This window comes from Mobula hypostoma, chromosome 8 (genome assembly GCF_963921235.1).
Source record: "Mobula hypostoma chromosome 8, sMobHyp1.1, whole genome shotgun sequence".
In the NCBI taxonomy this organism is placed as follows: Eukaryota; Metazoa; Chordata; class Chondrichthyes; order Myliobatiformes; family Myliobatidae; genus Mobula; species Mobula hypostoma.
The window spans coordinates 53,619,735-53,632,993 of NC_086104.1; the positions used below are offsets into that span (position 1 = coordinate 53,619,735).

Sequence of the window (13,259 nt, forward strand, 5' to 3'; positions counted from 1 at the left end):
AAAGGTGCTGTACATGCTTGCTTGAGAGTTAAGTTTTCCAAGTCCTTCAGAAGACTGTGAATTCTTTAAACTGATGGCCTCTCATTTTAGACTTCAGGAAAGTGACTGTGGCCATTCATCTTATCAATACTCCTCATGATTTTATATACTCCTACAAGGTCACTGCTCAGCCACCTTCACTACACAGAAAATAGCCTCCACCTATCCAGTCCCTCTTTATAACTAAACCCCTTCAGTCCTGGTAACATCCTTGTCAATATTTTCTGCACCCTTTTGAGTGTAGTGACATCCTTCCTATAGTTAGGTGACCAATAGTGATGCAATAGTTAAGTCTGGTCACACCAACATCTTGAATAACGTGATGTCTCAAGTCATGCACTTAATGCCCTGCCCAATTACGTGTGCCAAAACCCTTCTTCATCACACTGTCCTATTGGTATCACCATTTTCAGGAAACTTTGTATTTGAATCCCAAAGTCTCTCAGTTCTGCAGTGTTCAACAAACCCCTGCCCAGTGTAACTACTGCCCTAGTTTAACTTGTCAAAATGTAGCACATCAGACTTGTTGAATTCAATTTCATCTACTATTCCTTCGCCTATTTTCTAGTTGATCCAGACAATGTTGCAATCCCAGAAGACCTTCCTCGCTGTCCATTACATCATTAGTTTTGATGTAATCCACAAACTTACCAGCAATGCCAGCTAAAGGCACATCCAAATCATTAATATATTTGCCAAAAAACAGTGGACACAGCACCAATCCCTGCAGCATATGGGGACTGAAAGTCACACACCTCCAATCTGAAAAACCTTCTGCCTTCATCATGTCAATTCTACATCCAATTGGCTAACCTTCCAGACCAACCTATCATGTGGTACCTTGGCAAAGGCCATGCTATGGTTTATGAAAACAATGATGACAACTTGGCTCTCATCAATCCACTTGGTACCTTTTCAAAAAACTCAATCAAATTTGTGAGACATGATTTCCCAGATACAATGCTATGCTGAAGAGCCAATGTTGTCTGTTCATTATAGACAGTGTTGTTGCTTGAAAGCACTACTTTTAACTTCAGACAGATTATTGCTTGCCATTTATGTTAATAACTGAAGACTGTCTCTCATTTTTGACAAGAAACTGAACAAAGAATATTAGTTGGAAATTTAACCTATTCAGAAACAAATCTTTGATCTCACATCTGCTGGGCTGGGAAGCTGAGCTTTGAAAAAAGAAGGCATTTTGGCCCTGAATAGTAAAGATCTGTGCTCTCAGAAACATAACATCACTTGTCAACCTTCAGTCAATTGCTTAATTGATTCCAAACACAGTACCTGCTCAACCAGGCATATTCCCTTGTGAGTTTCTGCATCTATTATTCCTCCTATGAGTTCCAGATTGCACCTCCCTCAGGTTAAGATAAAATCTTCACAACTCCCATTAATTAAATTTAGCTGTACCCTTTAGCTAGATTATTAATTTCTCAATCGTGAGAAATAAGTTCTTGTTAACCACTTTATCTTGACTCTTCAAAAAAAATTATATACTTTAATTAAATATTTGCTGATTTCCCTCCATTTGAAACAACAGAAAGGACGTCAAATTTCTTTCCTCCAGTCTGCAGGTGCAGGCAGAATTGTTCCTATTGTATTCTTCCTCAAAGTTTAAGTACTGAAAGGTTGCACCAATGCCCAATAAATACCTTAATGATACATCATTAGTGGGAATTGCCTGTGCAGACATGGCTCTTCTCCAGAAAGAACAGGGCTGATCCCCTGTAAGCACTGTACCAATCCGATCTATCAGCACAGTATACATCCACTCCATAGTATGAACTCCTGTAACTGGAGGAGTGTTGCTTTTATTGTACTGTGTCTTTCTAAGAGCTGGCGAGATTATCCCCAGTGAGGTAAATGTACTAAGTTAAAAGAACTTGCCATAAATTACTAGAGAACAGCACACTTAGACAGACACCAATCATCCCCTTCTTGGAACTTCACAGTATAAGGAATTGATTTTTATGTGTCTTTCACAAAGAGTAGTAAGGTGATACACAGTGCTGTTTCAAAGCCATTAGAAAGCATTAAAGCAATTTCTAGCAACACTGCAGTGTACTATCCACTTGGATATTCTGATATATACTGTATATTTATTGTCTACGTTGACTTCACAACTGTTCCTAATTTGCTAATTTACCTTTAATTTCTGACTTCTACTTACTTACTTACATTAAATTCAATGTAGTCATTATATCAAAACAAATTCCTGGAAAAAAAACCCACCCACTATCTTGTTGCTACTTGATTTCACAGGTTTACATGGCCGGTTGTCAAAAATACAGAAAAGTAATTCCAGAAATAAGTATGTTTAAAACTATACCTCATTTCAAGATGACAAAATACAATCTTTAAATGTTATGTCCTCATGAAACAGGAATTCAGCATTCAATTGCTGAGATAAATTTATGACCTCAAAACCTTTTACATATATCCTACCTTTATAATAATTTGCCTTACATGCTCACAAACAGTGAGATCTGAGCATGCACAGCAGCATTAATTCTTGTTGAATGCCTCTTCAACTTTACGGGTGCTACAGAATCCACCAGTAGAGTGAAACACAGAAATAGCAACAGGGCTTACTCTCAGAGTATAGCCTTCTTCAGCACAGTTTGAAGGGTACCAGCTTAACCAAATTAATAACGGAATTGCTCAGTGCATGGATCTTCCTACAAGTAGTTTCCTTAAAAGTTTTCCAATTCACACTTATATTTTTCTAAATTTATCAGTGCCAAGCACAATGTGCAAGTGCAAGTATAGAGCATGACTGACAGGGCAAGTCATTTACAGGTAATTTCAAACACAATAAACACTGCCTTTAAGTTTATTGCAAGCCCTCTTCCATATCCACAATAAGCTGTGTTGTTTCACTATTCTGCTGCTCCTATAAAGAAATGTGAATACAAAACAAGGCAAGAATCCATATGATCAGCATCTATGACCCAAGACTGCTTTTTAATTTGTATTTTATTTTCAGCTTTAATCATGCGGTCTGAATATTGACCTTAAAGTACTTAAAGCTTAACAATATCTTCTCATCTCATTTCTAATCAGGTCATCACAATCTCCCATGCGTGTAATTATTACAAAAGTAAGTAGACAGGGATAAAAGGGAACAACTAGCAACACAAGACTTGCCTTAAAACCAGATACTATGAATTTGAATCAAAAAGTTGCTCATCTTTTCCTTACCTTAATTGAGTTTTGTTTGTTCTCTGCCACAGTGCTGTACAAAGAATGATGGGAAAGAATGCATATTATTTAACTCATCCTCTTTGAGCACACTTTCTGCCAGTGCTATTGGTCCAGAACCTCAGATGTTCCTTACTAAAACTCACTCTAATGTCTCCTTCCCAATGGAGAAAGATGCATACTAATGATGGGAAAATACAAACCTTTTCATAATTAAGAGTCTACTTCCCACCACCTACATTATGCTATTCAAAAGTGAACCTACCTCCTTCAGGCAACCCATAAAGTTATTGCTGACTGGTGAACCTGGTAGATCAGCAGTGCTTGGACTGCCTCCAACATAGAAAAAGTCATCAGAGCCTAGCATGGTGTAATCCTCCTGTGTGTAGCCCGTTGTTGTCAGTATTCCATCTACAGAGATTGTCACCTACATAACAAAACACAAGGAAAAGGTGCGATATTCATATTAAGGTAAAAACCTCCAGTTCAGGTTCTTGTGTAAGACCTGCAGACAGCAACCCATTTTCATGTCTGATTAGTCTCAGTGCTCTCAGCTGGTGGTCCAATAAACCCCTCCCAAAATGATCTAAACTACTTTAGAAAAAAATGTTAGCCAAATAGAAAACTTATGTTAATATTTTTTCCTAATGCAACAAAATTTGTTTTTAGCAGACACAAAAACGGTGTTAGTAGAATGTTTCATAAGTTAGTTGAATTAAAACTAAATATTAGTAAATTTATCCAATATATGCGTTTAAAGATTAAAAACGTGCAGCTGGTTGAAATAAATCCCATCAGACAAAGCACAAGCTATTAGGAGCAACTACTATATTATCATCACTGTAAGCACTACCAACAGAGCTCTAGCTTTATTTGATCGTGCAACTGCCCTTTTTAATCTTTCATTTTTCTTTGTTAAGAAAAGAAACGTGCATAAAAATAACCTGCTGAAAAATAATTTAATTAAGAAGCACACTCAGGTCTTACAAACTGATGTGCACATGCAGAGCAAACTGAAAGGGTAAGACACCAAAATTGCTTGCAACGAAGAACAGATGTATGGATGTAGCATTTCAGACATTCCCAGTCCACGTCTTCATGCCATGCATTGTGTATGGTCAGGAACTGGCTGAGCCAGTGAACCCAGGGCCAGCCACCATTTAGCTTGATCCCCCGAAAACCACAGCTTGATGCAACCGCTTGTAACTTTTATGATGCCCCTGAAGTAGTTTGAATAGATTTTGATAGAAACAGATAAAGAAGGTCAACAACAGATGAAAGAAGGATTTCAAAGTAAGCAGAAGAGTACCAACCCCAGTTCCTCTTTTGTTAATGATGTCTACAGTAAAGAAAGAAAACACACGGCAAACCCAAACTAAGAAACAATTAGAATGATATCTACCGAACAATGTAGTTTGTTTACCATAGCGTGTCCGATGCCTGAGTGCTTTGCGGAGAAGGGGGGGAGAAAGGAAATTAAAACTGTGAACAGAATAACGATTGTTACTCAAAAATATGATGGTCACTACCATGTTAGTACATTATTTGATTAAGGTAACGGTTAGTAGAATGACACATTCCATGAATGACATGTTAGTTATTAAGCATGTTAGTAACATATAAGAAAGGCAAAATAATTTTACAAGAAAAAAGCAGACTAACAAGTATGCCATCGATAATATTAATAGCAGTATTAAAATGTTAATATTGCTAAACCTTAGTCATGAACAGGGACTCTATACTTACTTTGAACCCATGACAGTTAGTTTAAATATCACCTTCATTGTTGTTGCTTTAATTTTTTAAAAATTCTGTAATTAACAGATTTTAAAGCAATTTCTTGTTTTGTGTTTTTAACTGATTTAAGTAGTTTAGGTAATCTTGTTAATTCCACATAGAACCCCCAATAAAGTTCTCGAGAGCCTTCAACTTTCTATGCACATACTGGTGAAATTAAAGGTCACTTTAGTGCAACAAAATAATTAAAAATTTGACTAAAAGAACAAACAGATGGCTTTGTTCTTATCCACTCTGTAATGTAGAGAAGCCAAGAAATGTACAGAATCATATAGATTGCAAAAGGTCAATTATATTCTTATTACCCAAGAAAAGACAGATCCAGATAAAAAGGTGTATATTAGTAGCATCTATAATTAATAAATTTTAAAATGTTTCAAACATGCATTTAACAAATGTGCTTTCAGTCTTCATGCAACTGTAATCCTTTATCCAATCCCCGATGTCCAATAATGCCTTTGGTTAGAGTAAACAGGATTTACATGATGATAAGAACGGATTATCAATTTTAACAGACAGAAAAATAAGAATTAATATCACTGATATCAATGTTGGTAAGCATTGTGTACTGAACAATCTTTATGAAATATATTTACTTTCCAGGATAATGAATTTAAATAGAGCACTGTAAAATATATATCAAGATTCTCCTTAAACTGTTAGATATACTTCCCAAAGAAGTGCCCTTTAGAGATTCACTGCAACACGAAGGCAATGGGCAGTAAATAGGCATTAGAATCACCTGGGGCATTTTGTTACTTTTAGGACTGGCTAGGACTGAAAAAAAGAACTGAAGTTAAAAGGAGAGAAAGTAATTCATGATGCTGCAGTTTCTATCCTGGAACATCAAAGTGTTATGTCCTCAGACTTCAGCCGGTGATCTCTTACTCTGGGTGTAACAAAGGTAAATGTAGAAAAGAATCATTATAGCTATATGGTATTTTCAACAGCAGCTGATGAAAGGTCCTTAATTTTAACTCTCTTTCTTTCTCCACATAAGCTGCTGAACTTGCTGAATATTTCTAGTATTTTATGTTTTTACTTCTGTACACTTCTTGATTTTAATTAAGGGTTTCTGACCTAAAACATTAGCTCTATTTTCTGTCTACAGTTCTCGGCAAACTTCAAAGTAGATAAATATTCATGCAGAGTGTGGTACTTGGCCATGACTGCGTATCACATTTAGCAGATGTTGCAGGGAAAATTTCCATTTCATTTTACAAAGGTGAATAGATTCTTTTTGCCTTGATTTTCTTTGACAAGGTTGTTCCCATGTATTTCACTGTTATTGAATCATTATTCAGTAGGTTTTTTTTAAGTATTTCTTTTACATATGATTGACAAAGGCACTCAGCTCTCAATATACTTTTGACATTATAGTTGGGACCATGTTCAAAGATCTTAAACTAATTGTAAAATATTTCTGGTTTTCCTGTGGTCATCCAAGTTTCTTTTAAGTATTTTTCATCAGGATTTATGTATTTGCCATATATAATAGTCTGATTAGCTTAATAACTCTTAATGATAAGAGTATCTGTAATTAGCATTCCTCTGCTACTGAAAACTTGTCCCAATATTTCATTTTTGTTAATCTTTTCAAACAAAATAGGTGAAAGGGCTTCCCTTCTTCAGAGCAGAAATACTGAGACTCAAGTTTATAAAACTGCCAAAGGTTCTTTTCCCCCCAAAACAATACACACACAAAATGCTGGAGGAACTCAGCAGATCAGGCAGCATCGATAGGAATGAATAAGCAGTGAATGTTTCAGGCTGAAACTCTTCAAGACTCTCAGGGAAAGGGGAAGATGCCAGGATAAAAAGGAGGAGGGAGGAGAAATAGGACAAGATAAAAGATGATAGGTGAAGCCAAGTGGGTGGGGGAGGGAAGGAATAAAGTAAGAAGCTGGGAGATGATAGGTGGAAAAGGCAAAGGGCTGGAGAAGAAGGAATTGTTGTTGCTGACTTTGGGAATGTAGGTTATTTATATTATTATTCTGGAATGTATTCTGTTCTTCTTGATTGTGACTGTGGCTCCCAAATCTGCACAGACAAAATCCTCTCCTTTCACACGAAATGCTGAATTCACTTATGAGAAGTTATCTAACCAAGATCAGCAGTTTAATGACTTCAGAACTGAACCTCCATCCCAAGAGATATACCATGCATCCACATTTTGTTAACATAAATTTATACAATTTGTTATGTACAAAACTGATCCTGTACAATGAAAACTGAACTACCATGTAAAACATTTCATAAAATATAGCAGCTTTGAGCTCCATTCAGAGAACTACTTTTAAATGACAGTGAGCATGAACATCCTTGCAGGATGGACAAAAGTTAATATTTTTATGTCGGGGATGGGTTTACATGGTTGCTCCTCCCAGACTAACATGGACTTCTCTTGGCTCTGGCAGCATTTTCCCATTATCCATTGGGACTCTGAATAAAGTTAGGGAGAATGTTGTTGGCTTTCACCATATCCCTTTGTCATTTGCTCAACCACACAGGCCAACGTGATTAACTCTAGGTAGCTCTAAAGTAGTTAAGTAAACTGGGAAATAGAAACTGCCCATCTCTTTGATTTCTAGTGGGTGGGATTGCATATAGTCACTCCTCTGTACCTACTCCAATGCCTTAAGTGCTAATTTAGCTAAAGTTCATCACCAAGAACAAAAACTTGTGATAACAAACCTGCTCACATACAGTAAAAACATAAAGACCCCCATCACCCAGGACATGCCCTCTTCTCATTGCTATCATCAAAGAGGAGGTACAATAGCCTGAAGACACACTCACCATTACTGTAACAGCTTCTTACCCTCCACCATCAGATTTCTGAATGGATAAATGGACAATAAATCGATGAACTCTTCTTCAGTAATTTGCCCCCTCTCTTTTTGCACTACCTAAGTTACTTCTTATTATAATTTATAGTTTTTATTGTTATGTATTGCTATATACTGTAGCCACAAATCAAAGAAAAAAAATCACGATATACGCCATTGAAATTAAGCCTGATTTTGATTCTGATTCTGAAAATTCTCAAGTACTGTGCGGGTGTGATCACACCCATTATCTACAGAAGAGAAAAAGAGTTAACATTTCTGATTGAAGACCCTCTATATGAACTGTGAAGGAGATAAAAGGTGGTCATCAAGCTGCTGGGGGAACGTCCCTGATAGGCCTGTTTACATCTCAGCTCCATTGTCATTCTGGTTTCACACCATCAGAGTCATCACTCTTTTCCATCTTCCATGCAGTCTAATTAGCTTTTATTCTTCCCCGTTCTGACAAAAGGACTTCAACCTGAAACATTGAAGTTTCTCTCTCCACAGATGCTGCTTAACCTGCTGAGTATTTCCAGCATTCTGTGATTTTATCCAAGATTTTCAGTATTTGCAGATTTTAGTTTTAATCAGCTCATCTGTGACATGTGAACATTTGAGGTAAAATGCACAAATTGGGTCTCTGCTCATCATCTGTACATTTTTTTTACAGGAATCAACATTTATCACCTTTCATCCCTTTTGACAGATTAGACTGATCAAACGATTAATGTAATTCTGGATCTGCATTTGCTCAGGTAACTTAAAATAACTAACCTGGGAATTGTGAAAAAAAACAGAACTAATAATCTTGTAATGTCCAATTTATTTTAACTTCAAAAGAAGTAATTTAATTATGTTTAGTTTGGGGTAATTAATTTGTAAATGTGTGCAATAAAAATTATTTTTCTGCCACACACAAAATAAAATTGGGTCCCATATTTTCCACATCACCCTTTGTACTGTTACCTGACGAAGGTTCCGGGTTACTTTCACATCATGCCAGGCATTGTCATTAAATTTTCCATTCACAGGTTCCACCAAAGCTTCAAACGCTCCTGACCCCAAATTAATGACCAGTGAGACTGCACCATCTTTCAAAGCCAGATTTACATAATCTGCAGATTTCCCTGTATGAAGCATCAGACCGTTCCTTTGAAGGGTTCTGAATGATAACGTTATTTCATCACTGCTACTCTGGATTGGATTCTGTGACAAATCATAGCAGAAGTATTCTGATCCTTTAAAGGTTGCAACATGTTCGTCTCTTCCTGAAAAACAGAAAGAAGGAATGGTGTGTGATAGGCAATTATGTTGAAAAAGCAACAAAATTACACTTAATATTTTAAAAAAATGCCTGTGATGGAAAACCTTACAGGCTTGATTGTTGTGACTGAACAACACCCATTCACAATCTTGTAAAATAATACATTTATTTTTAAGTTCTAAAATGAATTTCAAAGAAAATCATTGATATAAAATTCCATTTACTGTTTTTCATTTCATGACTCCATCACAAATGTTGACTTTTCTGACATAAAAGTTATAGACCTGCTCTCTGGGTTATGTTTACAGTACAATAATAAAAAAAATCCTGAACAATAAGTGCAGATGGTATTTATCCCTTCTTCATCAAAAGCCTCTTAAACTTAGCTACATCACAAGAAAAATGCATGCTGATACACTTCTTAAGAACACTTTCAGGCAAGAAAATCCTAACTTTCCTGAAATGAAATTTTATTTCAATTTCATTGATCTTTAAATTATCAAGAAAGAACACAAAATAGTTTGTTTCAGGTTGAACTATAATGAATTCTAACTATAATGGGAATTAGTGATCTAGCAAATGGACCCAAAGGTATGTGCAAATCAGCATTTTTTTTTGAAAATTATAATGCTGCATTTTTATGTATGATGTCACAACATCTGCAAAATAAGTCATTGTCATGATAGAATATCCTCTATCATGAATATCCGGGATAAGTGTTGTACCAACAGCCTTCAAGCTGCATAAGAGTATTCAGGGCAAAGCAACCCACCTGACAATACCCAATTCGTTACTGTGGTTCTCCAGTTACTCTCTAAGGCAGGGCTTCCAAACCTGGGGCCCATGAACCTTTCAGTTAATGGTAGGGATCCAATGAATAAAAAAAAAACAGTTGGGGACCTCTGCTCTAAAGCTACCTTAATAGCTTGGCAGTATCTCCAAAACCTGTGATATTTGTAATGAGAAGAGCAGCAGGTATAAGGGAACATCACTAATTTCAAGCTGGCTTCCAAGTCACGTGCCTTCCTGACTGGTTGATATATATTGCTGAGTCACAATTCTAGAACTCTCCACATAACAGCATTTTGGGGGCAACCTCATTGAAAGATCTGTAGTAGCCCAAAGCATCACCACCAACTCCAGAGCATTTAGAGATGGGCAAAATTCAAAACACTAAATTAATAAGCAGGGAAGAAAAGCTATTTCTCCAGGAAAGTGTTTGTAGGTTGATACATTGTTCCGCCACGGTCGCTACATAAAATACATATTTTTATAACTTTGCAGTAAGTTTGCCCTTTTTCCAGTTAGCTGCAATTTCACATTTGAAACAAAAAAAATATCAGGGTAAGTTGAAGGCCTTTTAAATTTTAAAGTAAAAGGTTTGTTGAAAGTTCCTTCAAGAAAAATAGTGACCTTGATGTAGGTGGTAAATGAAAGCCTGTCTGGGATTTTGTATGCTGTTAGAAGTTGAAGTTTTAGATTTATCAAGAGATCCAAATTGAAGAGTCCAACAAAAAAGTCCAATTTTACTGAGTTCCCCTCCATTTATGGTGATGAATTCCCTCTTAGATCTCGCACGGATGAGACTTGCTGCAGGATCCAAGAACCCCATTAGTCTCAATGGTAATTATAGGACTGTGGATATAAGACAAGAAAAATATTTTTCTTCAATAATGAGGTTAAATATATATTTTAATTTTATTTCAATTTTTATAATTCTTAAATAATGGTTAATGTTAAAAAAAATTAAATGACATATCTTTTATACCTGGCAAAACTCAGGGTACTTCTTTACCAGAGAGGTTTGGGGAAGTGCACCAATCAAGTCTAGGATCCTTCACACCAACAAGGATACCCAGATGGAGTTGTTCTTCTCTTGAAAAACTACGGCTGAGGGCTACACTGCCAGAGACCTTCATTGTTATTAGGTGTTTTGATGGAATAGCTACAGAGTAAACTTTCCACTTGTGCAAAAGAGCATATGTGGAGGCTATTGATAAATGACAATTATCAGGAAATCAAAAAGGGAAGCCAGAAGGAACTTCTGAGAATATGGAGTTCACAATCACAGGGTGTGGTGGAAGCAAATTACATAAATATATTTAAGAGGAGGCTGATCTATGTACCTTACTTAAACATGTGGAAGATAGGACTCTCCCATTCAATCTATTTACAACAGTGAGTACAAGCAGTGGGGAATATTTTTGATTATTTGGATTATTCTGGATTCTTTTTGCACAATCTGGTCCAGTTTTAATTGAAACATAATCAGTACTCTTGTATCACTAGGTACATCAAAAAAAATGTTTGGCCTATATTACTGAATCACCCATTAGTTCGATTTTTTCCTAGTTCAGTTCAGAGAAGAATGTTAAAGGATGAATTTAGCTGAAGCTAGGCAGAGCAGAAACTACACTCACACACACAGCTGAAATATAGTACACGGAAATAACAATCTTAAGAGTACTGCATGAAATAGAGAAATGTTTGTATATATTTTCCAAAGTACTTATTTGAGTACATTTGGTATGCTGCAAGAAATGTTACTTTGTGAAGTTCCACTCAGTAATAATGGGTACAAGGTAAATAATGATTACTTAAACAATCCATTGTAATTTACACAATCAGATTTGTAATCTTCCCATTTTATCAATTCAGTAAAATCCACTGTGATTATACCTCTGTGCAAATACTCAGATTATCACTGTTGGACATTCCAGGCTATCTCAGAAAATGAGATGGATTATGCTCAGATTTGTCAGTAACCACAGCAATGAAAAGTGGGAGATGCTTTTAGTGCAGTGGCATAAATCGACTCAGTTTTCATTTTTCAGAACATAAATAGAATAAAAATCCATGAAATATAACAGACATTTTTCACTTACAATTGCTTCAATACAATAAAGAATTGATAATTTAATTTTTTAGCCATTCCAGTAATGATAAAGTGTATTTGTTAAATATCATTTCATGGTGCCAAGATACCACTGAGTACAATCACACCCACAGACAGAATACTTTTTGCGGTGTTTAGGTCCCAAATAAAACTGGACTAAAATAGATGGGGGAGGAAAGTAGAAGAGATGGCTCTGATGAGTGACTTTTATTTATGTACAATGCTTACCATTGCTTGGCCAAAAGCAGCACACACCCACAATAAAGAGGTGGGTGTTGTCTAATCATATTTAAATTACATACATTACTACTTACAAATTTTATAAGTATTTCAAGGGCAATCAGCTGGAGGCAAAAGTTAATTAAATTTACAGTGTTAAAGCCTGATTTCCAGTTTCCTTTTTGTTTGCTGATGCTGCTTAGAGTCACAGGCTTTTGTGGTTATGACTTTGTTTTTGCATACAGTCCAACGGTTGGGAGTCATAGTAGAAATCTGGACATTTGAATTTTCTTGAAGCAAGGAAATATAAACAATAGAATATTGTATGCACACTTGCTGGTACTCTTGCCTGTGCACCAGTACCAGTGAACAAAGTCCATCCATTTTACACAAGTAAAGAATTAACGCAAAAGCCCAATGGTGGAAATTAAGTGAAGATCATACTTCTAAGGTAGTTAGCCACTTGGAAACATTCAAGTTACAGGCCAGCAAACTTCGAATATTCCACTACCTTGCCATTTAAATATCCTGCTTATTTGCTTCACTGCGGTCCTTTTTCCAACAATCTCTTTAAACTGACTAAAGCTATTTCCTAGGCCCTCTGAATCACATTGAGGCCCTGTTCCATGTGCTGCCTATGATACTTACTTTATACTTTATTGTCGCCAAACAATTGGTACTAGAACATACAATCATCACAGCGATATTTGATTCTGCGCTTCCCGCTCCCTGGAGTACAAACCGATAGTAAATATTAAAAATTCAAATTATAAATCATAAATAGAAAATAGAAAATGGAAAGTAAGGTAGTGCAAAAAAACCGAGAGGCAGGTCCGGACATTTGGATGGTACGGCCCAGATCCGGGTCAGGATCCGTTCAGCAGTCTTATCACAGTTGGAAAGAAGCTGTTCCCAAATCTGGCCGTATGAGTCTTCAAGCTCCTGAGCCTTCTCCTGGAGGGAAGAGGGACGAAAAGTGTGTTGGCTGGGTGGGTCATGTCCT

The 13,259-nt window shown here is 36.3% G+C and overlaps 1 protein-coding gene across 18 annotated transcripts in view; it reads right to left on the minus strand.

Annotated features, from left to right (window-relative positions):
- nrxn1a (neurexin 1a) overlaps positions 1–13,259 on the minus strand; it is a 1,799,241-nt gene that overhangs the window by 1,149,702 nt on the left and 636,280 nt on the right. For 17 of the 18 annotated variants that reach the window (XM_063055858.1, XM_063055840.1, XM_063055854.1 and 14 more), the window contains 3 exons: positions 8,844–9,145; positions 4,673–4,696; positions 3,515–3,676 (listed from right to left, as the gene is read on the minus strand). In XM_063055858.1, the coding sequence (XP_062911928.1) occupies positions 3,515–3,676; positions 4,673–4,696; positions 8,844–9,145 (488 nt within the window). The remainder of the gene's footprint in view (positions 1–3,514; positions 3,677–4,672; positions 4,697–8,843; positions 9,146–13,259) is intronic. The other variant, XM_063055848.1, reaches the window with a different exon arrangement.